The 26,100-nt window shown below is 48.4% G+C and overlaps 1 protein-coding gene across 4 annotated transcripts in view; it reads left to right on the top strand.

Annotated features, from left to right (window-relative positions):
• Positions 1–26,100, top strand: part of DOT1L (DOT1 like histone lysine methyltransferase) — a 67,031-nt gene that overhangs the window by 21,211 nt on the left and 19,720 nt on the right. For all 4 annotated transcript variants that reach the window (XM_053372471.1, XM_053372470.1, XM_053372472.1 and 1 more), the window contains exons 5-20: positions 73–301; positions 1,333–1,427; positions 2,354–2,416; positions 9,394–9,449; positions 10,641–10,720; positions 14,292–14,360; positions 15,632–15,738; positions 17,034–17,075; positions 17,700–17,783; positions 18,376–18,613; positions 19,548–19,661; positions 20,849–20,940; positions 21,695–21,796; positions 23,747–23,884; positions 23,984–24,109; positions 24,987–25,495. In XM_053372471.1, coding sequence (XP_053228446.1) covers positions 73–301; positions 1,333–1,427; positions 2,354–2,416; positions 9,394–9,449; positions 10,641–10,720; positions 14,292–14,360; positions 15,632–15,738; positions 17,034–17,075; positions 17,700–17,783; positions 18,376–18,613; positions 19,548–19,661; positions 20,849–20,940; positions 21,695–21,796; positions 23,747–23,884; positions 23,984–24,109; positions 24,987–25,495 — 2,144 coding nt within the window. The remainder of the gene's footprint in view (positions 1–72; positions 302–1,332; positions 1,428–2,353; positions 2,417–9,393; positions 9,450–10,640; positions 10,721–14,291; positions 14,361–15,631; positions 15,739–17,033; positions 17,076–17,699; positions 17,784–18,375; positions 18,614–19,547; positions 19,662–20,848; positions 20,941–21,694; positions 21,797–23,746; positions 23,885–23,983; positions 24,110–24,986; positions 25,496–26,100) is intronic.

Genomic DNA, 26,100 nt, shown 5'->3' with positions numbered 1-26,100 from the left:
CGCACGTGGCACAGTGTGTGTATGCGTGTCTCTCTCCCCTCACCCTCCCGCCTCTCCCATTTTGTTCTCCAGTGGAAAGGAACCACGCAGCCCATGAAACTGAACACCCGCCCCACCAATGGGCTCCTGCGCCACATCCTGCAGCAAGTCTATAACCACTCGGTGACCGACCCCGAAAAACTCAACAACTATGAACCCTTTTCCCCGGAGGTGTATGGCGAAACTTCCTTTGACCTGGTTGCTCAGATGATCGATGAGATAAAAATGACCGAGGATGACCTGTTTGTAGACTTGGGCAGCGGTGAGTGGTTTCCGTACACTTCCCTCTCCTGCCTCTGCCATGAAACCTATCTTTACGCAAAACTGTTTCATTTCTCCTGTAGAACATTCAGCAGCGTCTACCAGTTTGCTTTGGAAGCAGCTGAGCTGTGTAAATAATGGCCCACTTTGGATGTGATGGCCAAACCAGTGTGGTGTAGTGGTTAAGAGCGGTAGTCACGTAATCTGGGGAACCGGGTTCGCGTCTCCGCTCCTCCACATGCAGCTGCTGGGTGACCTTGGGCCAGTCACACTTCTTTGACGTCTCTCAGCCCCACTCACCTCACAGAGTGTTTGTTGTGGGGGAGGAAGGGAAAGGAGATTGTTAGCTGCTTTGAGACTCCTGAAGGGGAGTGAAAGGCAGGATATCAAATCCAAACTCTTCTTCTCTTCTTCTTCAAACCACGGTTTCTTTAGCAGGGCTGTGCTTTTGGTCCCCTTTTGCTTTCCTCATGTCCTGGAGAAGGGGTCGGCAACCTGCGGCCCACGGGGGTCGTTTAAATGGCCCCCAAGCCACCCCCGAACTGACCTTGTCGTTTTCCACTAATGACCAGCAGAATTGGGAGGGAGAGGTGGGCGTATTTAGCATTCACTCTGGAAGGGACGCAGGTGGCTCTGTGGATTAAACCACAGAGCCTAGGACTTGCCGATCAGAAGATCGGCAGTTCGAATCCCCGCGACGGGGTGAGCTCCCATTGCTCAGTCCCTGCTCCTGCCAACCTAGCAGTTCCAAAGCATGTCAAAGTGCAAGTAGATAAATAGGTACCACTCTGGTGGGAAGATAAACGGCGTTTCCGTGCGCTGCTCTGGTTCGCCAGAAGTGGCTTAGTCCTGCTGGCCACATGACCCGGAAGCTGTACGCCGGCTTCCTCAGCCAATAAAGCGAGATGAGCACCGCAACCCCAGAGTCGGCCACGACTGGACCTAATGGTCAGGGGTCCCTTTACCTTTACTGGAAGGGTATAGTCGATTCTGCTCCGTTTCTACCTGTCTCCTCTCCTCTTCTTGTCTCAGGTGTGGGCCAAGTCGTTCTTCAGGTAGCAGCGGCCACAAACTGCAAGCATCACTATGGCGTGGAGAAAGCAGATATTCCGGCCAAATATGCGGAGGTACGTAGCTCGTGTGTGTTTGTGTGGTTAGAAAGTGGGAGCATCCTTTGACCTACATTAGAAACATAGCTATCAATGTTTCCCTTTTTTTAAGGGAGATTCCCTTATTCCGAATAGGATCCCTCACAAGAAAAGGGAAAAGTTGACAGCTATGATTAGAAGCCTAGTGCAATGTAGAGAAATCTAGACGAGGGGTGTGCATTCTCGTTTTAAAGAATCTGAAAGAAATCTGCACTGAGAGAACCTGACTTCTTTCCTTTTACAAGAGAGCCAGTGTGGTGTAGTGGTTAAGAGCGGTAGTCTCATAATCTGGGGAACCGGGTTTGCTTCCCCGCTCCTCCACATGCAGCTGGTGGGTGACCTTGGGCCAGTCACACTTCTTTGAAGTCTCTCAGCCCCACTCACCTCACAGAGTGTTTGTTGTGGGGGAGGAAGGGAAAGGAGAATGTTAGCCGCTTGGAGACTCCTTAAAGAGAGTGAAAGGCGGGATATCAATCCAAACTCCTCCTCTTCCTCTTACAGCCTGTAGAAATGGTGCTACTTCAGCCATTTTGTGCACATGTAGATACCCCAAGCCTGCAATCTTGTGCTTTAAATTCTGCCTTGATACAATAGGGCGTCCAGCAGCAGCTTCTTTGAACTGTTAAAAATATATATTCAGATTTCTTTCCATTGTATAAAATATCTGGGTTGTGTGCCACAAACCCTACAGGTGAAAACAGAGCACTAAATGCAGTCAATACAACACAGGTTAATTATAAAAAAAAGATGTTCTCTGCTGGTGCAAGTCCTTGGTGGTTAATGATCTCTGCCGCAGTTGCTGTGTTCCCCCAAGTTGCTGGAAACGGGTCACTATCCAATTTACTACTAACAGCACACCTTCTTTCTCCTCCCCTCTTCTTTCTTCCGGCTGCCTGCCTTTCCAGACGATGGACAAAGAATTCAGAAAGTGGATGAAATGGTATGGGAAAAAACATGCAGATTACACAGTGAGTTGAAACGGAACTGCAAACGTTACCTCCCACCAAACCCCCGTTGCAAATCTCCCTCTTTCCCCCTCTGTTGTGGTGTCGGGTTTTCAGAGGCTACACCTTTGTGTAGGGGCAGAGAACCTTTTCTAGTCTTGGGGGGGGGAGGGCACAATTGTGGGTGAGCCAGAACGGGCGGACAAACAGATGTGACTCCTCTCAGACTTTTTCTGTGGAAGGTTACACCTAGGCCACATGCCCACTATACATTAAAGCGCTATGATATCTCTGTAAACAGTCATGGATTCTTCCCTCAAAGAATTTTGGGAACTGTAGTTTGCTAAGGGGGCTTGGAGCGGCTTGGGGATCCCTTTCCCCACCCCCAGAGTTTCTTGGGAAGAGGCACTGATTGCTAAAGCGCTTTGGCAGACCCTCCCAGTGTCCCTATTTTCCAGGGACAGTCCTGGATTTACAGAAGCCGTCCCGGTTTCTGATATGATCCTGGAATGTCTCACTTTTCGTTTGGGCGTCCCTATTTTCATCGGAGAAAAGTTGGAGGGTATGGAGTTAATGTGACCCCTGAGCTATCTGAAGGCAGCCCTGCATACAGAAGTTTTTTTTTTTAAGTTTGATGTTTTAATATATTTTTATTTTATTTATATATGTTGGAAGCTGCCCAGAGTATCTGGGGCAATCAGGTCAGATGGGAGGGGTATAAATAGTATAATAATAATAATAATAATAATAATAATAATAATAATAATAGAATAGGATTTTCCTATTTTCATCAGAGAAATGTTGGAGGGTTTGGTTCTTGGGGGGTGGGGAATGCAGTGACTGTTTAAAGTGGTATTACAGTGGCTGAAAAATGTACGGTGTGGACAGAGCCCTAGTTCCTGCAGCTGCCATAGGTTCTACACATTCATCTCTCCCTGCAGGCAAGCAAGAGGAAGGCAAAAGCACTCAGGTGTGTGTGTGTGTGTGTGGCAGAGGGTCAGAGAGAGAACATGAGTCCTGAGGGCCAGGTAGAGAGGGCTTGGAGGGCCTCATTCAGCCCACAGACTCAAGGTTTCCCACCTCACACACACCCTAGGTCACTAGAAGCCTTGCACCCGTCGTCAGTGGGGAATTCTAAGAAACAAACCAGTGCAGTTATTCAAGGTCCAGCCGGCCGTTGTGATTCAAAGTGGCGTCCAGTCATATCCTAGCAAAGGTGGACACTCTACCACCAGCATCTCAGAAGCCACCATGCAAAATTTGGCTGTAGCAGTAGTAGTAGTAGTAATTTTATTATTTATACCCCGCCTATCTGGCTGCGATTCCTTAAGAGGTCTCCACATGCAGAGGGAAGATAAAAGACAAATAGCTTTGCAAAATGTATAGTAGGTGATGGCAGCAATAAAATCCATTTAGAAAACGAAAAGAAATGGGGTTCTGATTCTCATGTTGGGGAAGGAAGCCCTCCCTGCAAGATTGGCTCAGCCTCTGGATTCCTGCTTGTCCAAAAGGGGCTTTTCCTTTAAGTTCCAGATCCTCAGATTATTATTGTTATTATAATTATTATTATATTGTATGCTGCCCATCTGACCAGGTTGCTCCCAGCCACTCTGGGCGGCTCCCAGCAGAGTATTAAAAGCACAATAAAACATCAAACATTGTAAAGTTCCCTAAACAGGGCTTCCCGAATTCAGAGCTTCAGGAGCTCCTTTCTTTAAAGCAAGCAGCCTCTGCTTAGCTCATGAACAACTCCTCCCTAGAAATTCCTAGGGAATTTCTGCTCCCATTTCCATTATTGAGTTAAGGCTTGAAAGCTTCTCGTTGGCAATTAATGCTGACAGATGGTGCTCCCCCCCACTTCTTGGCGGTTCCTACTCGGAAGTATCCCCTCCTGAATGCTGTCCAGGTATCTGGGGGGAGCTTAATGACGCAGAACCTATGGGATGTTGGAGCGCTTGAGTGGTTGTTTCCTGGATGGCTCCTGCAATGAGGTCATCCTGCCTCTCCTTCCCTCCCCTGCCCTTTCTCCTCTGAAATGCTCCCCACCTGTCACTATTCCTCAAGGTTTCTCTAATGACCAAATAAGTTGTGTGTGTTTATATGCATTAGATGGCACATCTTGCAAGAGGAAATTAAAATCGGCTGATTAGCTTAATGACTTTGAGGGTGTGGGAGGGAGAACTTGCGGGGTAATTCAGGAGGAGGAGAGGGACATCATTTCAGCCTATCTGCAGCAGCAGCAAAAACAGCCAATATATCACATCTGTCCTCCCAATTCCCCGGGACGCGGGTGGCGCTGTGGTCTAAACCACAGAGCCTAGGGCTTGCCAATCAGAAGGTCCTTTTGAATCCCCGCGACGGGGTGAGCTCCCGTTGCTCGGTCCCTCCTCCTGCCAACCTAGCAGTTCGAAAGCACATCAGAGTGCAAGTAGATAAATAGGTACCACTCTGGCGGGAAGGTAAATGGCGTTTCCGTGCGCTGCTCTGGTTCGCCAGAAGCGGCTTAGTCATGCTGGCCACATGACCCGGAAGCTGTATGCCGGCTCCCTCGGCCAATAAAGCGAGATGAGCGCTGCAACCCCAGAGTCGGCCATGACTGGGTCTAATGGTCAGGGGTCCCTTTACCTATCCTCCCAATTGCTCAAGGTGGTTGCGTACTTCTCCCCAGTTTCTCTTCCTGCCTTTGACACGTTAAGATGGGGCAGGTCACTCACCACCACTTAGGGCAGGGGTCAGCAAGGTTTATCTTGCCTGGGCCGGATCGTGCGTGCGCCCGTGATTTTTGGCACATGCGCAGACACAATTTTCGGCATCTGTACAGACGCGATTTTTGGCGCCGCGGAAGCAAGTTCCCGCACTGCGCTGCACCGGTTTAGTGCAGCACGCGAGCGGGAACCTTGATTCTGGGGCGACTCGTGGGCCAGTCAGACGACCTCTGCGTGCCGCTTCCGGCCCATGGGCCTTAGGTTGCCGACCCCTGACTTAGGGTCTTCAAACCTCCTAAATTGGTACAGCTTTTTCTTGGAGGGGGAAACCCAAGCTGAAGCTGGCATTCTTTTGCAGAGTGTGCAGATAATTTGTTGTTAGTTTCCGAATTGGGAGTCACTTCACACCCCCCCCCAAAAAAAACACTTGGTGGGTTTTGGGGTGTGAGTCCAGTGCTTTTTTCCTGGAAGCACTGAAGGGTACACAGTGCCATTTCTCTCTCCCCTCCCTGCAAAAAAGAAAGGTAATTTTAACAGTCTGCTCCTTTTGCAGCAAAAGGAAAAAGAAAAGGTCTGCAAGGTATTAAGCCGTTCCGGATTTAACGCTTCTTTTTTCCTCCTGAGCGGGAACTTTTTACCGCTCAGATATTTGAAAAAAAGAAAGAGAGGAGGTACAAAATACCCAAGCCCTCCTCCAACGGCTTCCATAGCTTTGAAACAGAGCCACGTTCCGTAGCTTTGGGTTCCTGCCGCTCTTGAGTGTGTGTCTAAGAAATATTATTATTATTTCAAAAATAGCTGTGTGTGCTTTTCCAGGCAGAACAAACGGGTCTTTGTGAGCCAAGTGTCGTGCTCAGAGAGGGCTCTCGGAATGCAGGGTTTTTCCTCCCTTCCATGTCTGCGTTACGTTACCGCCAGCTAGCCTGGCCACACTTCTCCCCTGCTGCAAACGGAGGGTTTTCTTTTCAGATTTATTTTGGAGTCCAGATTTATTTTGGACTCCAAAACTCCCTCCCCTGCAGCCCCCACCTCCGTAGGACCTCCATAGACCGCTGGAAATCTGCCCTTGCTCCTTCATAATGTATTTTGCACAGACCCCACTTTCTCTTGGCAAAATCACACCCCCTGCCTGCTATGAAACGTGATTTCCTTCTGCGGTCTCTGCTGGGTAGACCCTGTGTTGTGGGGAGGTAGGGTGTGTGCAAAGGAACTTGTTTCCTGGCTAAGTTTGGAAAATTCCAGCTGAATTGAAAATCTCCACTGAAACAGGAGTTTGGGGAGAATGGTGTCACCTGGAACGGTTCATTAGCTTCTGCAGGATTTTGGTTTGATTCCAAGCCCCAGTTCAAAGTGCTGCTTCTTAATTCCTTTTCTCCCGCTTGCGAGAGATGGAGGGATCCCTCCGTCTAGAAGAGGCATTCTCTCCTGAGAGCAAGGAATGCTGCATATTTAGCTGAGATTCCTGCATTGCAGGGGGTTGGGCTAGATGACCCTTGGGTCCATTCCAACTTTACAATTCTATGATTTATTTTTTCTAGACCCCAGGGATGGGCAGCTTCCCTGCAGGGGCTGTTAGACTTGGCTGGTGGTCAGGGACCAAGGGCTTAGGAGTTCATATGTAAAGCGTCTGGAAAGTCTGGTTTTCAAATTATGTGCAATTTTCTCCCGTTATAGCTCTGCTCCAGAGCGAACGGCACCAAGAGCCCAATGTGAGGTTTACAGTCAGTTTCCGACTTGAGTTGAAATTACTATTCATGCTGCCAATAGCATGTTTATTATTAAATTATATTATTTTTTATTTATTAAATTTGTATTCCACCCTATATGCCTGCAGGTCTCAGTGCGGTTCACAAGATAAAATCACTATATATATATATATATATATATATATATATATATATATATACACACACACACATACACAGTGGTGCCCCGCAAGACGAACGCCTCGCAAGACGAAAAACCCGCTAGACGAAAGGGTTTTCCGTTTTGGAGGCGCTTCGCAAAATGAATTTCCCTATGGGCTTCCTTCGCAAGACGAAAGCCCATAGGGAAATCTCCGGGACAGCGGGGAAGCGCAGCGCGTCTTCCCCACTGTCCTCGGACCTCCTCCGAAGGCTGGCGGCGGGGCGGAGAGACCTCCTCCCGCCGCCAGCCTTCGGAAGGCTGCTCCGAAGGCTGCCGGTGGGGCGGAGAGACCTCCTCCCGCCGCCAGCCTTCGGAAGGCTGCTCCGAAGGCTGGCGGCGGGAGGAGGTCTCTCCGCCCCACCGGCAGCCTTCGGATGGCTGCGATCTGAAAATGCTGGCGGGCGGCAGCGAACGCTTCGCTGCCGCCCGCCAGCATTTTCAAAGCCCCCGGGACAGCGGAGACTTCTCTGCTGTCCCGGGGCGATCTGAAAATGCTGGCGGGCGGCAGCGAAAGGTTCGCTGCCGCCCGCCAGCATTTTAAAATCTCCCCGGGACAGCGGAGAAGTCTCCGCTGTCCTGGGGGCTTTTAAAATGCTGGCAGTCGGGAGGAAAGCCCTCCTGTCCCCGGAGCTTGCGGGGTGGGAGGTGGGGAGAAGGGCTTTTCTTCCCACCTGGCGGTGGGAAGAAAAGCCCTTGTCCCCCCCCCCAGCCTTCAGAAGAGGTCGGGGGACAGACTGTCCCCGGACCTGGTCTGAAGGCGGTTTCCATAGGAACGCATTGATTGATTTTCAATGCATTCCTATGGGAAACCGTGCTTCGCAAGATGAAAAACTCGCAAGAAGAAAAAACTTGCGGAACGAATTAATTTCGTCTTGCGAGGCACCACTGTATATAAACAGAACAAGAGCAACCTAATAACGCATCCCCCCAAACCGCCACATTTTAAAAGCGCATTGGATGTCAATGATTAAAGAGGAACATTTTTGCCTGGCATCTAAAGTTGCAAAATGAAGGCGCCAGGTGAGCCACAGAAGGGGAGCAACCACAGAAAAGGCCCTGTTCTCGTGTTGCCACCCTCTGGATCTCTCATGGAGGAGGCACACAAAGAAGGGCCTCAGAAGATGATCTCAGGGTCCAGGCAGGTTCCTATGGAAAGAGGCAGTTCTCGTGGTCCTGTGGTCCTGAGCCGTTTAATACCAATTCTTTTGACCATATCTCTACAATTTGTATCACCAAAAATAACCAGTAACTATAATTTCGGACAGCAAGCCGCAGTTTCTTTAGTAATATTATTTCTTCCAAAATTAAGTTCCAGCAATCTTGCACCAACATACATTCCGACATTGAATGATAACATGCGCCGAGCTTATCACGACCCCTCCAACAATTAGCCGATACAGGAAAGAACATTTTCTTTGATTATTGCACATGGATTTGTGGTTTTTTAACGGAAGAGTCAGCCGCCTTGAACATTCCTCTGCGGAGGCACAGATTTATTCTCACGGATTTGCATAAACAGAGAGCTTTGAGGTGGATATCCTCCAAGCCAGTTGCTGTCTTTTGGCTCCCTCCTTGCCTTGGGAAGATGGAAATATCTGGTGCAGATGGAGCCTCTCCTTTGCTGCTCGCTAAGCAGATTATGTTTCCACCATTGCGACCAGAGAAACAAGACGGGGAAGGTTGGGTGGAGGGGAGGAGACACACAGCAGTTTAATAGGAGCCTGTGTATGTGATGCCTTCTCTTCCGATCTCTCTATTCCCCCCGCACCAAAAAGTAGGAAGAGTCTAGTTGAAGATAAGAGGGGTGTGACTTTTCCTTTCGGTCTCCTTATTTCAGTGCCTTGTCAGTGGCCCAAATATAGTCAGAAATCTGTATCACGGGCTGGTCTTAGGAAGATGTTCCCTCCCTCTTCAGGCATGGTAGCAAGCACAGCTGCATTTTGCCAGGGATGTAAAAGCTGGCTGAGTTAAAACAAAACAAAAAATTTTTTTCCTTCCAGTAGCACCTTAAAGACCAACTAAGTTAGTTCTTGGTATGAGCTTTCATGTGCATGCACACTTCTTCAGATACACTTGAAACAGAAGTTGCCAGATCCCTCTATATAGTGAGAAGGTGGGGAGGGGTATTACCTTCTCACTATATTACCTTCTCCCCACCTTCTCACTATATAGAGGGATCTGGCAACTTCTGTTTCAAGTGTATCTGAAGAAGTGTGCATGCACACGAAAGCTCATACCAAGAACTAACTTAGTTGGTCTTCAAGGTGCTACTGGAAGGAAAAAATTTTTTTGTTTTGACTATGGCAGACCAACACGGCTACCTTTCTGTAACTGAGTTAAAACAAGAAAGTCAAACTCCATTTTCTCTTTCTCTTTCTCTCCTCTTAGCTGGAAAGAGGCGACTTCCTCTCGGAGGAATGGCGGGAGAGGATCGCAAACACAAGGTACGGCCGCCCGGGCGCAGAATGGGGTTCATCTCCTTGTCCTGCCCCCACTTCTTATTCATTGGATGCTAGATATTGCCCCCGTCTCATTTCTTTGCAAGGAGAAAGTGATTTGTTGCTTAGGGCATCTTGCTCAGGGGCTCACCTGGCTAGTGGTGGCCGTGGTGGTTGCTATTTAACTGTCCTTCACCCTAAGATCCCATGCAGGTTACAGCAGTTAAAACGGTTTGGAACAACTCAGGGGCCACAAAGAGATGTGGGTCCTAAAAATATGGACTTCGGGTGCCAAAGGTCTGGGGCAAAAACCTGTGATTCCTCCAGAAGCTGTGTGCTGAAGGTTCCAATAAGAATAAGAATAATTTTATACCCTGTGCACCTGGCTAGGTGTCCCCAGGCACTCTGAGTGGCTTCCAACACATATGGAAACATAATAAAACATTGAACATTAAACATTTCCCAATACAGGGCTGCCTTCAGGTGTCTTCTAAAAGTTGTGTAGTCATTTGTCACATTGACATCTGATGGGAGCGCATTGCACAGAGTGGGTGTCACCACCGGGAAGGCCCCCTTCCTGGTTGCTTGGAGCTTCACTTCTCGCCTAGGGTTAGGGAACTGCCAGAAGGCCCTTGGAGCTGGTCCCCAGTGTCCAGGCTGATTCACCTCTGTGGTGAAGGAGTTCCACAGCTTTGGGGCCACCGCTGAGAAGGCCCTCTCCGCCGGGGGAGCCACCACCCCTGAACTTCTGAGGGAGGTGGAACTGCCAAGAGGGCCTCTTCTGCTGATCTCGTCACCTGAGAGGGTCTGTAGAGAAGGAAGTGGGCATTCAGGTACTAAAACCGGGGGGATGGGAAGTGTGAGGCTTGGATTTGTGTGACTGGGATGTATTTAATGCTTTTAAAAAACGCAGACCATGTTGCTTGGAGCACCGCTGAATTGCAGCAGCATTTCCATGTGGCTGGTCTTTTCTTTTAAGTTATTCTACACATTCCCCTGTATTTTCTGGGGTGACTTTAGTGAAACACATGTGAGAGTTTGCTATGCCTTGCCTTGACAACAAAGTACATGTGTGTGCACGTCTGTGCACGCGCATGTGTGTGTACGCACACAAACATGCACCCTTTCCCCCACCCCTTGCAGCAAAAGCAAGACAGTGTATGTCCACGTTTTACTAAAACTCCTCTTACCTTCCAGTGTTATTTTTGTGAACAACTTTGCCTTTGGACCTGAGGTGGATCATCAGCTGAAGGAGCGATTCGCAAACATGAAGGAAGGTAATGAGTTGCGTCCTCTCCACTGTTGGGATGACAGTTGTGCTTTTTCAGTTGTGTGGTGGCAGCAATGAGTATGTTCTTTGTGTGTTGGAGGTGGCTGTTCTGCCCTCAATAAATGGGCTTTCTAGAATGGATATCGGCAGGGGCAACTGATGTCGTGTTTCTAGATGTTCCTGAACGCTGGCTCCCTTCAGCCAGCACAGCCGAAGCTCAGGGAGCTGTAGCTCATAGATATATGAACGGGGACCCTTGCAATCTGGGAATCACAGCTAAAGAATCCCACTCAACCTCTGTTTAAAATCCTCCATTGTAGGAGAGTTTGCTACCTTCCAAGGGAGTCCGTTCTACTCTCAAGCAGTTGTTAACACCAGGAGGTTGTTTAGCTGGAATCTTGTTTCTTGCAATCTGAATCTGTTGGTTTGGCAGCAGAAAGCAAGCTTGCTCCACCTTCAGATCTTTGAAGGTGGCCATCCTATTGTCTCAGTCTCTTCTTTTTGCAGGCTTAATGTGCCTAACTCCTTCAACTGTTCCTCATAAGGCTTGGTTTCCAGACCCTTGATCATCTTGGTCTCCCTCCTCTACACACCTTCTAGCTTGTCAATAGCCTTCTCAGCCCCCCATCCTGTTCCCACAGTGGCCAGCCACTTCCTTTCACCCTCTCTTAAAACAGCCGCTATCAGTCCTTGTCTTTGTCCTTCAGCAGAAAACTGGCTCAGGTTGATCTCACCTTGTAAAAATTATAACAACCCACAAATGAGGACTTGACACCTGCTCTTGAAATGCGATCTGGTGGCCTTGATGAGTCCTGTGGCTGTGAAACTCCCGCCCAGGCGCTTTTGTTTCAGCCTGCCAGGCTTCTTCGATCTCATGGGTGTTGTCACAGGGAGAAGTTCTCTTCCACAGGTGTCAGGCAAAAGCTTTGTTCTCTTCTCACCCTTTGTCTTGGGGTTTTCCTTCCACCCCAGTTGGGTGATTTTGTGTGCGTGTGCAATTTTTAACTGAATTTTATACAGGGTGAGTCCTTTAAAAGACGCCTCGTGGGTGCTGATTTTACATGTTCCACGGGGCTCTTTTAAAAGACTCACCCTGTATTAAAACCAAAATGCCAATTTCTAAGTACATATATCACAATATTACACATTCTGGCAGATCCGTTACAATGTTTTTCTCTCTAGTGATATGACCGAGTAAGAGAAAAATACCATAGCTATACAACTAAAAAAATCAAGGTGCCTATTAACCCATCTGGCAGAATAATATAGGAAGATTGATGTAACAAAAAGCAGAAAGCTGCATTTGGCTGGCATTTTTATATATATATACAAATAGGCATCCAGAATAAATCTCCCTCTGATGCAGTGTTGGAAACTCTGATTAAAAAAAAGCTAGGTGCCAAATGGCTCCTGAAACCAAGATTACAGTTGCCAAAATGCAATGTCTAGTTACACCTTTCGGAGCAAGACTGCTCTAAAATCTTATTTTCCGAATAAAGGACTGACTGCGATTGATTATCAGTTAAGCATCTGGCTGGTCCAGAGGACAACCTTGAGCCAGGTTAAGAGCTCTGAGATCTTAAAGAAGAAAAGTCACTTGATTCAGGGATGGTCCACTTATATATTGGCCCATTCCGACCTCTTTTTCTTTACACTGACTGCTGCTGCTCAGGCTGCACAGAGAAAGCATTTTGGTTCCAGAAATTCTTTCTGATTGCGCAGATGAAATACAACGGATAGAATTCTACAGGATGTTGTTGTTGTTGTTTAGTCGTTTAGTCGTGTCCGACTCTTCGTGACCCCCTGGATCAGAGCACGCCAGGCACCTCTGTCTTCCACTGCTTCCCGCAGTTTGGTCAAACTCATGCTGGTAGCTTCGAGAACACTATCCAACCATCTCGTCTCATCTTTTTTATCTCATCATATATCCTATCCCAAAATACCCTCGGCTTTCTTACAAGTCCAGCACCTACATATGGGGGGACGGGACCAATTTGCTTGTTTACTTCCAGCAGTTAGAACACTGTCCCACCATCTCGTCCTCTGTCGTCCCCTTCTCCTTGTGCCCTCCATCTTTCCCAACATCAGGTTCTTTTCCAGAGAGTCTTCTCTTCTCATGAGGTGGCCAAAGTCTTGGAGCCTCAGCTTCAGGATCTGTCCTTCCAGTGAGCACTGATTTCCTTAAGAATGGAATTCTACAGGATGGAGAATTACAATCCTGTTCCAGTGATCCCCAGGCATGCACCACCAGATGGTGGAGATACCAGGCACCATTGTGGCGCCCAGGCATGTCCACTTGGTTGCAGGTGGTCGAAAGCCAGGAGCAAAATGCTCCTGGCGCCTGGCTAATTTCAAAGACGGCTCTCACGTCAGTGAGATTTTGCCAGAAGCCTCTGCGGCTAGGGCTGGGCCCAGTTTACTAGGGCTGATCTGAATGTTCATGTGTGTGCCTGTGTGTGAGTGTGGCTCGGCTGCTCCAATATTTATTGCTTAAAAGCTTTCACAATGTTTTTTTGTTCCCCTGTTTTGCTCTTCCTTTCCCTCATTCAGCTCTTCAGACAAAAGGTCTAGCTTTAGATGTGGCAAGTGTTCATGTCCTCTGTATTGCTGTATTTACCTGTGCTGTTGTTGTTTTTAAAAAAGACCGCAAGTACACTTAATTGGTGAATATGGTTCACTAGGCTGAGGGGGCGCTGCTGCAGAACGCCACCGGTCTCTGCCCGCCCTTCTCTGCCCTCGGTATAAAGAGCAATTAACCTGTGACCTAAAAGGAAACAATTTATATGCAGCCATTAGGGAAGCTTTCTTGAGCTCTGCAAATCACTTCAGAGGTTATTTGGGGTGGATAGGGGATCCCTTATCTTCACATGTCATGGCCGAACTCCTAATGCCCACAGTTCATATACAACCACCCATGCAACTTGGTGAGTCAGGGGGGGGAGAGTTAAGACGGTTTACGTGCGGCACCCACGAACCTCCCTGATGGTAAGATTGTCAAAATGGTTATTAACATGAAATCAAAAGTGCAGGCGGGGAAAAAAGAGGGGAAACATGATTAGAGGTGCAGAGCGCAGTAGCAACACCGTGTTTCCGAAATTAACAGAGAGCAGATAATGTAGAAAAATCAATGCAGCACGAGAAGCCTTTTTTGTTTTTTGTTTTGCAATTTAGCGGGGGAAGAGAGTGTGGCACATATCTGAAACTGACCCGTAAGGAGTGGAACCCCACCCGATGGCAGGGAAATGTTCCAGGTCCTGGAAATGTGTCATTGCAAGTTCTTGTCCCTGCAGTAGCCAGAGTCCACCTATTCCTGCACCGCAGGGAGAGAGGGCCAACTCTTCAGTTTCTTGGCCAAATGCATTCTCTCTGTGGTTTGTTTACTTTTGATTTATGTTCCCTGCCTTTTGTTTGCCTGTGCTTTTTGATTTTACGTTAGCAAGGAACAATGATTGGGGGAAAGGAGAGATTCCTAAAGCCTTGCCTTTTTGACATAAGAAGGCACAAATTTGACCTGTGCCCTTTCCACTGCTTTAGGGTAACTAACGAGGGGGCCCTGCTCCTGCTTTTTCCCCTGACAGGTGGTCAGATTGTATCCTCGAAACCTTTTGCACCGTTGAACTTTAGAATAAACAGTCGAAACTTGAGTGGTAAGACCTCTGTCTATTTTAAAAGTGTGTTAGGTTTTGAACTGAGCGTGAGCAGCTAGGTGTGCAGCCTTTATGCCTGCTCCCTCAGATGTCCCTGGGCTTGAACTTGTTGGGAGATAATGCCGAGGCCTTGTGCCTTCCCCCAATGCAGCGTCACCCGGGATTCATCACTCTGGTCTCCCATCACACTGATGCGACCCATATCCTCCTGGGATATGAGCACACGACTAGCAGAGTCCAAAATGGAAGCGTTAGCTTTGGGGTGTCCTTATTTATTGCAACAAGATCAAACACAACAGTACAAAGTAAACATGGCTCCTCTTTCTCTCTCTTCCTTTGGAGAGAACGCGGAAATGAAACATCAGTGTGAGAGAACAGTGGGAGGAAGGGAGCAAACAGTGTATCTCCCTTTCCTCTTATATAGCTCTAACAATCAGCAGCTGAAATGCATTACATACAGACACGTGGTCCAACAATCCTATAACTGCAGCCTAGGGAGCGGTGAAATCCTAACAGAACTCTAAGAAGTTCATCTAAGAAGAGGCATCCCGTCTTCTCAAGAGGGAATGATAGCGCAACAAATGCTAATTCTTAGGTCGGGACGGGAAATTTCTGTGTGTCTCTGATCCCTCTGCCCGATGTTGTCAGAGCAGGGTTTCCCAAACTTGGACCTCCAGTTGTTTTGGGACTATAACTCCCATCATCCCTAGCTAGCAAGACCAGTGGTCAGGGATGATGGGAATTGTAGTCCCAAAACAACTGGAGGCCCTCGTTTGGGAAGCCCTATGTTAAGAGTCTCAAATTGCAGCACCCCTGACCGTTGACCTTCTACTCAGCCACGCCTAGAGATGCTCGATCTTTGGTGTATGGAAACAGGCTTTTGGTTGTTTTTTTTTAAAGAACCTAAGAAGAGCTTGCGGGATCAGGCCAATTCTTGTCCAGCATCCTGTTCTTGCAGCGAGACGCCTGTGGGAATCCTGCAATCAGGACCCCAGCCCAAGAGCTCTCTCTCCTTCTGCGGCTTCCGGCAGCTGGTATTCAGAAGCACTTACTGCTTCCGGCCATTGTGGCTTGGCAGCCTTCTCCCTCCGTCAATTTGGCCCTCAGTCCTCTTTGAAAGCCATCTAAGTTGCTGTCCACCCCTGGCTCCTGTGGGATTGAGTTCCCTAGTGAAACAGCACAAAGGGTGGGGTGTGACTCTGAAATGTGCTCCGCGGCTGGCGCTCCCCTTTCCTCTTTAACCCTCTCCCATCTTTCTCCTCCCCCAAAAGATATCGGCACTATTATGAGAGTCGTAGAACTGTCACCACTCAAAGGGTCTGTCTCATGGACTGGGAAACCTGTTTCTTACTACCTGCATACTATTGATCGGACCATAGTGAGTAGGCGCACACAGGGCAGTGGGTGGGTGGGTGGCGGGCTGTGTGCGTGTAAGTGTGAATGAGTTTGTGCATTAATTTATTTGCAAACGGCAGTGGTGAGCATCACCAGCCTAATTTTATTGTGCATTTAAAAAAAAAGTTTTATTTATTTTCACGGTACAGAAGATAATTTTGGGGAAAGTAGCTGTTACAACAGTAAACAACAAATAACTTGTCCTGATAAAATTGCAGACTTTCAGCGTACCCACGTGTTAAAAGTTTCATTTGATTACGCTTTAAGAGATCACACCACATTTTCCCATGAGCGCTGGGTGGATTCCTGCCACAGTCTGAACAATTTATGTATCCAGTAAACCTTTGCCATATATTATAAAAGGAATATGGATTGTGTTTGCCCTTTGCCCCTCTCACCTGGCACGTTAGTTTCTCAGCCAATGCTATTGACCCTACTGTGTTATACCAAGAATCAACGTTCAGCCCAACACCGGTTTTCATGTTGTGCATTTGTGTTCCTGGTGGGATCAGGAAAGGGCGTGTTACTATTTTGTTGTTTTGGTTCAATTATTTACTTGTGTTTTATTTTGTATTTCATTCTGTGAACCGCCCAGAGATCTTTGACGAAGGGCAGCATATAAATTTAATAAATATATACAATAAAAATAAAAGGGGCGGGGTGAGCAGTAGCAAGCGAAATCCACAAACCACATTCCGCAGAGAATTAGAATTATGGAATTGTCAAGCTGGAAGGGACCCAAAGTTCCTGGGTGCTCTGCGATAGGACCCTGACACCTCTCTTTTGCATTTATTTATTTGGTTGGATTGCAACCTTTTATCTTTGGTGATTTTAGGTGGCAAGTCCCCCGCCCCCCCCCCCGTCCGCCCTGACGGTTTGTCGCTTCTTGCGGTTCCTAAGAACACAGCGCCTGCAGTTTCCCATTGTTCAGTCATTGCACTGTGATTGTGGTCCATCAACACAAGCTCTGTCGGCTTCTTAGACGCTGCTTTCTGTAAACTATTTTGAGAGTCGTGGGGTTTGGTTTTTTTGCTTTTGCTTTTTTACAATCAAGTCATATATAAATTTCATAGGAAAAAATAAACAAGACTTCTCGTTTTGTTGGTCCCAAGTCGCTAAAAGAGCCAGTGCTGGTGTGATGATATTTTAAGGGCGAGTTCTTGGTGCAGTTTTTAGGGAGACGATGCCTGAATGCTCCTTTGAAACACCTGGAACATCTGAGGAGGTTTATTCATTTATTTATTATACTGATCTATTTTTCTTGTCGTTGCTATTTAGCTTGAAAACTACTTCTCTAGTCTCAAAAATCCAAAACTCAGGGTAAGTAGCGTAACAATAGCCGTTTTACTTTTTAAGCCTAACTGCAGTCGTGGAAGCTTCAGAATAGTGCAGCCTCTCTGAGACACGTAATGCGGGTGCAAAAGCACTCTTTGAGCACTCTTCTCCCGTGGCTGGTATGCATGGAATCATGGAATTGCAGAGCTGGAGGAGACCCTAAGGAATCATCTGGGCCAGTGTTTCCAATACTCTGGTCTCCAGCTGTTGTTAGACCACAACTCCCACCATCCCTAGCTAGCAGGACCATTGGTCAGGGGTGATGGGAATTGTAGTCCCAAAACAGCTGGAGAACAAAGTGTGGAAATCCCTGAGCTAGTCCAACTCCTCTGATGCAGGAATCACAGTTAAATAATTCCTGATGGGTTGACTATCCAATGTCTGTTTCAAATCCTCCAATGCCCTATGTTGGAAAGGCTGCGGGGAGATAGGCTCACATTTTCACGCACGGTGGAATTGCCCGTTTTCAAGAGGAGAAATGACACGCTCTTCCTGTGTGTCCTCCACCTCTTATTGTTTGGAAGGAGGGGGGGTTTTCCTGTCTTTTCTCTCCCCCCCCCAACTCCCAGGCTTCTCCGTGCTCACGCTCTCAATGTTTACACTCCGCAGGAGGAACAAGAGGCAGCTAGACGTCGCCAGCAACGAGAAAGCAAGAGCAACACCACCACGCCAACAAAGGCCCAAGAGACCAAGGTCTGATCCCACAAATAATCCGCTGTGTGTAGACAGTTGCAGTTTCCTAAAAGCCAGGCTCAGGCACACCTCAGAGGGGCAGCATGTTTCTGGGTGGTGCTGGGGATCCCAACATCTACAACATGACATTTCTTTAAACAAACCTTCCCACCCCCCAATTATATTTTATTAAGTTCCAACATTCCGAACATATACAATCAAAGCTTTTCTCTTATTTTTGTTGACTTCCCACCCCGTTTTCCATGTTGTTGTTGCTCCCTTTCTACTGCTCCTTCTATCTATCAAATCACAACCACAGTATTATAATCTATTTACTTCTGTTGCTCATAGCTCAAATCCAGTCGTGAGTTCATCATACTGTAATATTTCTTTAAATAGTCTTTTCAAGCAAGTTTTTTTTAAAAAATTGAAATCGGAAGTACAGGCAAACAAGCACTTCCTCTCAGTAACCAGCCCTTCCTATAAGTATAGCACAATATTCTAGTCCTCACGCCTCTGGGAGCAACAGAGAGCCCTTGGGCAACTTCTCGAGGGAGGGCTTCTGCTTTTCTTGAGTTTCGTGTCCTCTTATTTATCTGTTTGTTGAACATAGGACTATGGTGCTGAAGAAGAGGCCGCCCCCGGGGCCAACGCCATCAAAAAGCCATCTCCGTCCAAAGCCCGCAAGAAGAAGCTGAGCAAGAAGGGGAGGAAAATGGCCGGCAGGAAGCGCGGGCGCCCCAAGAAGATGAACATTGTGAGCTCAGAGCGGAAGCCCAAGAGGAACCAGGCGGCCCTGGAGCTCCTCCACGCTCAGACTGTTTCGCAGGCCTGCTCGTCTTCTCCTCAGGGTGAGCTGCCAAGTTGCTTGGTGTTACCTGGCCACCTGCCACCCTTCACCTTGTGGCGTGGGCCATTATTAATTAATTGAATTTATATACCGCCCTATACCTGGAGGTCTCAGGGCAGTTCACAGAATAAAGCTAGTTTAAAAGGTGTTACTTTCATTAAATGTGCAATTGGATTTTGCTTAGAATCATAGAATCATAGAGTTGGAAGAGACCACAAGGGCCATCGAGTCCAACCCCCTGCCAAGCAGGAAACACCATCAGAGCACTCCTGACATATGGTTGTCAAGCCTCTGCTTAAAGACCTCCAAAGAAGGAGACTCCACCACACTCCTTGGCAGCAAATTCCACTGTCAAACAGCTCTTACTGTCAGGAAGTTCTTCCTAATGTTTAGGTGGAATCTTCTTTCTTCTACTAGGGCTGGCCCTCAGCATCGCGATATATCACCAGCTAAACATCACAATATTCCGATACATCATGATGTCTGGAATAAGGATGGAGCTGGTTTTCAACATCGTGATATACTGATGCAGTGTCTGAAATAAGGGTGGAGCTAGGTAGAGGCATTGGTTGGTTTCACGGATTCCCCACACCCTGCCCTCGTGGTTCGCTGCCCCTGCAGGGGAGATCTGAGCTGGCAGAGTTAACGGGGGCCGCAGGAATCTAGAGTAGCATTAGCTGCTTCACGTTCCCCCCCCCCCCACATTGTGTGTGTGTGCTAGCAGTCCTGAGCCATTTACGGCTTCATAGGTAGGCTTGGCAATGAGCCCTCACCAGTGTTTGATTGTGTTCAACCACATCTTTCCTCCACTTGTGGTTCAAGCCATCTCCCAGCTTGTTTCCTCTCCACAATTCCACAACCTCCTGTTTTCCTTGGGGGGGGGGGCTTCTGAAGCAAAGTGAGGAACTTAATGCCTTGCGTCATCTCCCTTCCAGATGCTTACAGGTCACCTCGTAGTCCGTATTACCAACTACCTCCTAAAGTGCAGCGGCATTCGTCAAACCAGCTGTTGGTGACCCCCACCCCGCCTGCACTCCAGAAGCTGCTAGGTAAGAGGGCTTCCCCCCCCCTCCTCGATGACCAGGCCAACCCACATGGTTGGTGTGGGAGGGTGTGGGTGTGTTCAGGTTTGTGCAAATAGGGAAGTGTGAGGCTTCATCAGCACCCTGGACAGCTCCACGGAGGCTTCAGGCTAGATCAGGGGTCGGCAACTGACCGACTGTGTACTGGTCCAGTAAACGCTTCCGCTGCGCCACCAGCAACAGTTCTCTTTGCAGAGCTTTAATTAAGTCCAGTGAAGTACAAGCTTCAAAGTCTCAGCAGCAAAGAAATAACGAAGTGAAGTACAAGCTTCAAAGTCTCAGCAGCAAAGAAATAACGAAGTGAAGTACAAGCTTCAAAGTCTCAGCAGCAAAGAAATAACGACACAGGGAAGCCTGTCTTTCCAAAGACAGGTTTATTGCAGAAAGATAACAGAAACACCTCCGGAGCTTTCAGACTTTTTTGCTTCACGCCCCACAGGCAGAGAAAACAAACACTCTTTATATACTGAGCAACTTAACAACTTAACAAGCTTGACTACTTAAAGTCACTTAAAGTCACATGACATTGCTAACTTGGCAGTATCCCAACAGCCAGCGTCTTAGGTTTCACACCCTAACATCTTTTACACCTTTGCCACGGCTCTGGGGCGGATACTAGCGAGGGGGAGGAGGCGCATTGTGCGCCCCGACACTTCCCACTGTGGCAGGCACTGTACCGGCTGTGACGTCGCATGGGGGCGGTGCGTGCGTTAGTCACGCACCGTCCCGACGTCACCTTCCCGGTTTTGCGGCTCACAGTTTTTTTTCCTTCAGAAACGGGTCCAAGTGGCTCTTTTTGTCTTAAAGGTTGCAGACCCTTGGGCTAGATGCTCCATATGAGCAGAGCTCAAATATTGTTTCAGCACCAGCCCTTGGGGGACTTGAATAGGACCTGTGACTCTTATCTTCAGTAGCACCATGGACAGCTCATATAGGGCTCAGGCTAGAGATTCTACATAAAGGGAGCTCAGATATTGTTTCAGCACCAGAGGTCCTCGGACTGAGCCCTTAAATAGGAGCTGCAGCTGGCTCTGAGTCGCCAGCTCAGTCTGGACCGCTGTTCTACTGAGACTGGGATGGGGAAGGCTGGTTCTGAATGCAAGGCTGTCGTTGACGATGTTCTTCTGTTCTCCATCTCCTCTGGTCTTACGCAGATTCGTTCAAGATCCAGTACATGCAGTTCATGACGTACATGAAGACTCCTCAGTATAAAGCGAACCTTCAGCAGCTGCTGGAACAGGAAAAGGTAAGGAGACAAACTTCCTTTCGGCAGCTGTGTAGGATCTTCCTTTTAAGCCTGATCAGGGAGTTTTTCTGAGTAGAAATGCAATCGCCCCTTTTGGAATTTTGAAACTCAACCCTTGGCCCTGAGAAGCAACAAAGCTCTGTTGATTTAAGCTCTTGCTGAAAGATATAATTAGCACAGTTTTGAAAAGTCAAGCGAGAGGCAGTAGTGGAATCTACCGATGCCGCCTTGCAGCAGTTCTCAGTTTTCTTACCATTGAAGCCTGAAACAGAATGCAAAAGAAGGAACATAAATACCGTATTTTTTGCTCTATAGGACTCACCTTTTCCCTCCTAAAAAGTAAGGGGAAATGTTTGTGTGTCTTATGGAGCGAATGCAGGCTGCGCAGCTATCCCAGAAGCCAGAACAGCAAGAGGGATTGCTGCTTCCACTGCGCAGCGATCCCTCTTGCTGTTCTGGCTTCTGAGATTCAGAATATGTTTTTCTTGTTCTCCTCCTCCAAAAACTAGGTGCGTCTTGTGGTCTGGTGCGTCTTATAGAGCGAAAAATACGGTAATTTGAGATGTTTGGAGAAACTGTAATTGTCATACAACAGTGCCTTACAACTCATGTTTGTAAAAAGGTTCATCTCACATGCAGTATTGCTTTATCTACTTACAAATCCCTTTTTGTACCATTTCTTTACACTGGGTAATGTGCTGTATGCGCCTGTTAACCTTGCTGTGTCCCCACCCTCTCCTGTCCCTGCTTCTAGGAGAAGAATACTCAACTTCTGGGGAAGGCCCAACAGTTGTTTACTCACTGCCAGGCTCAGAAGGAAGAAATCAAGCGGTTGTTCCAGCAGAAACTGGATGAGGTAGGAGTGGGGAGTGGCCTGGCCAGGTGGGGGGGGGGGAGACAGACAGACAGACAGACAGACAGAGAATGCCCTCTGGAAAGCATGTGTTGTTGTTGTTGTTGTTATTTACAGTGGTACCTCTGGTTACAAACTTAATTCATTCCGGAGGTCTGTTCTTAACCTGAAACTGTTCTTAACCTGAAGCACCACTTTAGCTAATGGGGCCTCCCGCCGTTGTGCCACCGCACGGTTTCTGTTCTCATCCTGAAGCAAAGTTCTTAACCCAAGGTACTACTTCCGGGTTAGCGGAGTCTGTAACCCGAAGTGTTTGTAACCCGAGGTACCACTGTATTAATATTTATTCTACCCCAGCCACTCTGGGCGGCTTCCAGCCTATATAAAAAGATAACAAAACATCAGACATTAAAAAGCTTCCCTATACACAGCTGCCTTCAAATGTCTCCAGAAAGTTGTGTAGGTGTTTATTTCCTTGATATCTGAAGGAAGGGCATTCCACAGGGAGGGCGCCACCACCGAGAAGGCCCTCTGCCTTGTTCCCTGTATCCTCGCCGTGAGGGAACTGCCAGAAGGCCCTCGAAAGAGGACCTCCATGTTATAGCTCGATTGTAACTACGCATGACTATCCAGTCATTACTATCCTCCATAGCCTTACATTCAGACATTAACTGATATATCTCTCGACACCATGGATGTGCTTTCTGCACCTGAATATTTATTAATCTGGCATATCACGTGCGTAAAACCCTCTGTCTCACTTTTCCCAAGGCCTCTGGCAGTCAGGTCTGGACCATTCTACATTCCATCTCCACTTTCCCCACTTTTTCCAAGTCCTCTTCTTAATGGTTTAATTGCCCTCTTACCCATGCCCATAGCATAGCCGATCTTCCTTGCAGCTGGTATTTTTTATTTCTCTTTCCCTTCAGGCCACATCTAGATTGCACACACCAGACCCATTTCTAGCCTGGAGTCACAGTGCAATGGTCTTTGCGCAAGCTGTACAGGGGCCCCCACATCCCAGATTGTTATCCGCTCCCTAACTCTGTGCGAAAACTTCAGATCTGAAGAGCGCCCTGCCCCATGCATTGGTCCTGATATCAATCAGGACAGGACAATTCTAGACACATCACCGTATTTTTTGCTCTATAAGACTCACCCGACCATAAGACGTACCTAGTTTTTAGAGATGCTATGATGCTCATGTACTTCTTGTGGGCGTCCCACAGGCATCAAGCTGGTCACTGTGTGGCCACAGTGCTGGCCACTGTCTCTGCGCAGCGCCTCTCCTGCGAAGCGGGAGGAGGAATAAAAGGGAGGAACGTAGGAGGAACAGAGAGGGAGAGCTGCGCAGCGCCCCTTCAGCGAAGCGGGAGGAGGAACAGAATGGGCTCCGTTCTTCCTCCCGCTTCACAGGAGAGGCGCTTCGCTGAAGGGGCACTGCGCAGCTCTCCCTCTCTGCACAGCGCCATGCACTCCATAAGACGCACGCACATTTCCCCTTACTTTTTAGGAGGAAAAAAGTGCGTCTTACGGAGCGAAAAATACAGTAAATCTGTCTGGGTCAGATTTAGCGCCTTCCACTGTACAGTCTCAGGGCAGCTTGCAACATCGAAGCATACGGTTACCAAACAAAGGGACAGTTACCACCACGAAGCAATAAAGATGTAATCCTGAGTCCCTCCAGGCAAGCCCCCCAAGGGTATGCTCAGGACCATTAGCCCAGAAAAGGGGAGACTGTAACACAGTGGGCTGGGTGGTCTCTGTAGCAGCTGCAGCAACAGGGTCATGGCTTTCTGAGTTGGCATGGAAAGGGGCACGAGGAGAAGACAGGCCGTTCTTTTTTGTTTTCCTGAACTTCCTCCCTGCTCCCAAACTGATGCTCCCTGTTTTATGTCGCCGGAATGCTGCTGGGTGGGGGTCTAACCATGTTCTGTCCCCCCACCAACCTAGCTGGGTGTTAAGGCACTGACGTACAACGACCTTATCCAGGCTCAGAAGGAGATCTCTGCTCACAACCAGCAGCTGAAGGAGCAGACCAAGCAGCTGGAGAAAGACAATGGCCAGCTCAGGAACCAGAGTTTGCAGCTGGTGCGTCCTCCCCAAGGGGAGTCCCAGCGTCTTGGGGCTGGGGGCTGGGGTGGCTCACGTCCAAACTCACCCTCCTTGTCTGTCTCCCCCATATCCTAGCTGAAGGCCAGGTGCGAAGAGCTGAAGCTGGACTGGTCGACGCTGTCGCTGGAGAATCTGCTCAAGGAAAAGCAAGCACTGAAAAACCAGATCTCTGAGAAACAGAAGCATTGCTTGGAGCTGCAGGTAATAATAATAATAATAATAATAATAATAATAATAATAATAATAATAATTTTTATTTATACCCCACCCTCCCCAGCCAAGGCCGGGCTCAGAGCGGCTTACAAGCAATAATAAAAACAAGTTGAATGATTACAACTTAAAAACAACATTAAAATATTGAAACATTAAAATATTAAATTGTAGCCTCATCGCAGGAGAAGGAAAGGAAAAAAGAAAGAGAGGGAGGGAATCAAATTGGCTCCAAGCCAAAGGCCAGGCGGAACAACTCTGTCTTACAGGCCCTGCGGAAAGAAATCAGATCCTGCAGGGCCCTGGTCTCATGAGGCAGAGCGTTCCACCAGGCCGGAGCCAGAGTTGAAAAGGCCCTGGCTCTGGCTGAAGCCAATCTAACTTCCTTAGGGCCCGGGACCACTAGGGTGTTGCTATTTATGGACCTTGAGACTCTCTGTGGGGCAGACCGGGAGAGGCGGTCCTGTAGGTCCGAGGGTCCTAGGCCGTGAAGGGCTTTAAAGGTCAAAACCAGCACCTTAAACCTGACCCTATACTCCACCGGGAGCCAGTGCAGCTGGAAAAGCACTGGGTGAATATGCTCCCATGGCAGAGACCCCGTGAAGAGCCTCGCTGCAGCATTCTGCACCCACTGGAGTTTCTGGGTCAGCTTCAAGGGCAGCCCCGCGTAGAGCGAATTACAGTAGTCAAGCCTGGAGATGACCGTCGCATGGATCACTGTGGCCAGGTCAGGGCGGGAAAGGTAGGGTTTCGTGGAATCGTAGGACCAGAGTGTTGGAAGACGCCCCAACCCAGGCGTAACCAATTTGTGCATTGCACATAAACTTCCTGATTTCCCTCCTCCCCATTTTTTCTTTTTCTTTTAAAGATCAGCATCGTGGAGCTTGAGAAGAGTCAGCGGCAGCAGGAGCTGCTGCAGCTGAAGTCCTACATGCCTCCTGACGACTCGCTCGCCCACCCACGCCACAAGCGCCACCCGAGCCGAGAGGCGGAGCCCGATCACAGCACCTTCCACCCCGAGCTGGAGTGCTCCAAGTTCCCTGCGGGCCCCCACCTGAACGGCATGAGCCCCGAGCTGTCCATGAACGGCCACGCCACGCCCTACGAGATCCACGCCGCTCTTGGCCGCCCGGCCTCCTCGTCCTCCTCGTCCTCCTCCTCCAAGCAGGGCACCCCCCAGTATCCGGCTTCCCACCTGGACCAAGACATAGTCCCCTGCACGCCCAGCCACAGCGGCAGGCAGAAGCCGGACAAGGCCTCTAGCTTGTCCTTGCCGGATTACACCCGCTTCTCCCCGGCCAAGATCGCCCTCCGCAGGCATCTGAACCAGGACCACGTGGGCAGCGGGAAAGCAGCGCCCGCTGAGAACCACCAGAGGTGAGAGGGGGGGGCGGCACAGATATCGCTCTTATGTGATTGTAATTGTGGGGCACCGGAATCGTTGCATCACATAATTTTTGATTGTGCTTTTCACTCATCGGCCAGGAGCAAGTTTCTTGCTCAATATCTAAAGGGAATTGCCGATGATACGAATGAAGCCAAACTGAGATATCTATTAAATGATGATGACCCCCTAAGATCACTCATGGTTGCCAGATTCTTGATCAGCGTCCTATCCCTAAAGAAGAGAAACGGACTCCTGTGTGGCTCGGATAATCCCTCTAAACTATGATCTATGTTTTAGGATGTAATTAGGTGATATCACCATTGATGTCTTCTACTAATTTATGAGTAGAGGGCGATGTTTATGTTACAAATTTATTGTAATGTATGATGTTGGTCTTTTGTTTTTGTTTTGCTTTGGTTCTTGTCTGTTTTTTGTAAGTTTTGGCGGTTTTAAATTTGGAGCTTTAAGTACATTATGTTGGTATGGGAAACTGTCGTGTGATGGGCCAATGGCCGTAATAAAGATCAATACAATAATATAGGGGGGGCGGCGGCAGAGGGGCTTGGGGGAAGCAAGGGGTCCTTTTGGGGCAGCT

This window comes from Podarcis raffonei, chromosome 18 (assembly GCF_027172205.1).
Source record: "Podarcis raffonei isolate rPodRaf1 chromosome 18, rPodRaf1.pri, whole genome shotgun sequence".
NCBI lineage: Eukaryota > Metazoa > Chordata > Lepidosauria > Squamata > Lacertidae > Podarcis > Podarcis raffonei.
This window is presented reverse-complemented; position numbering and strand designations above follow the sequence as displayed.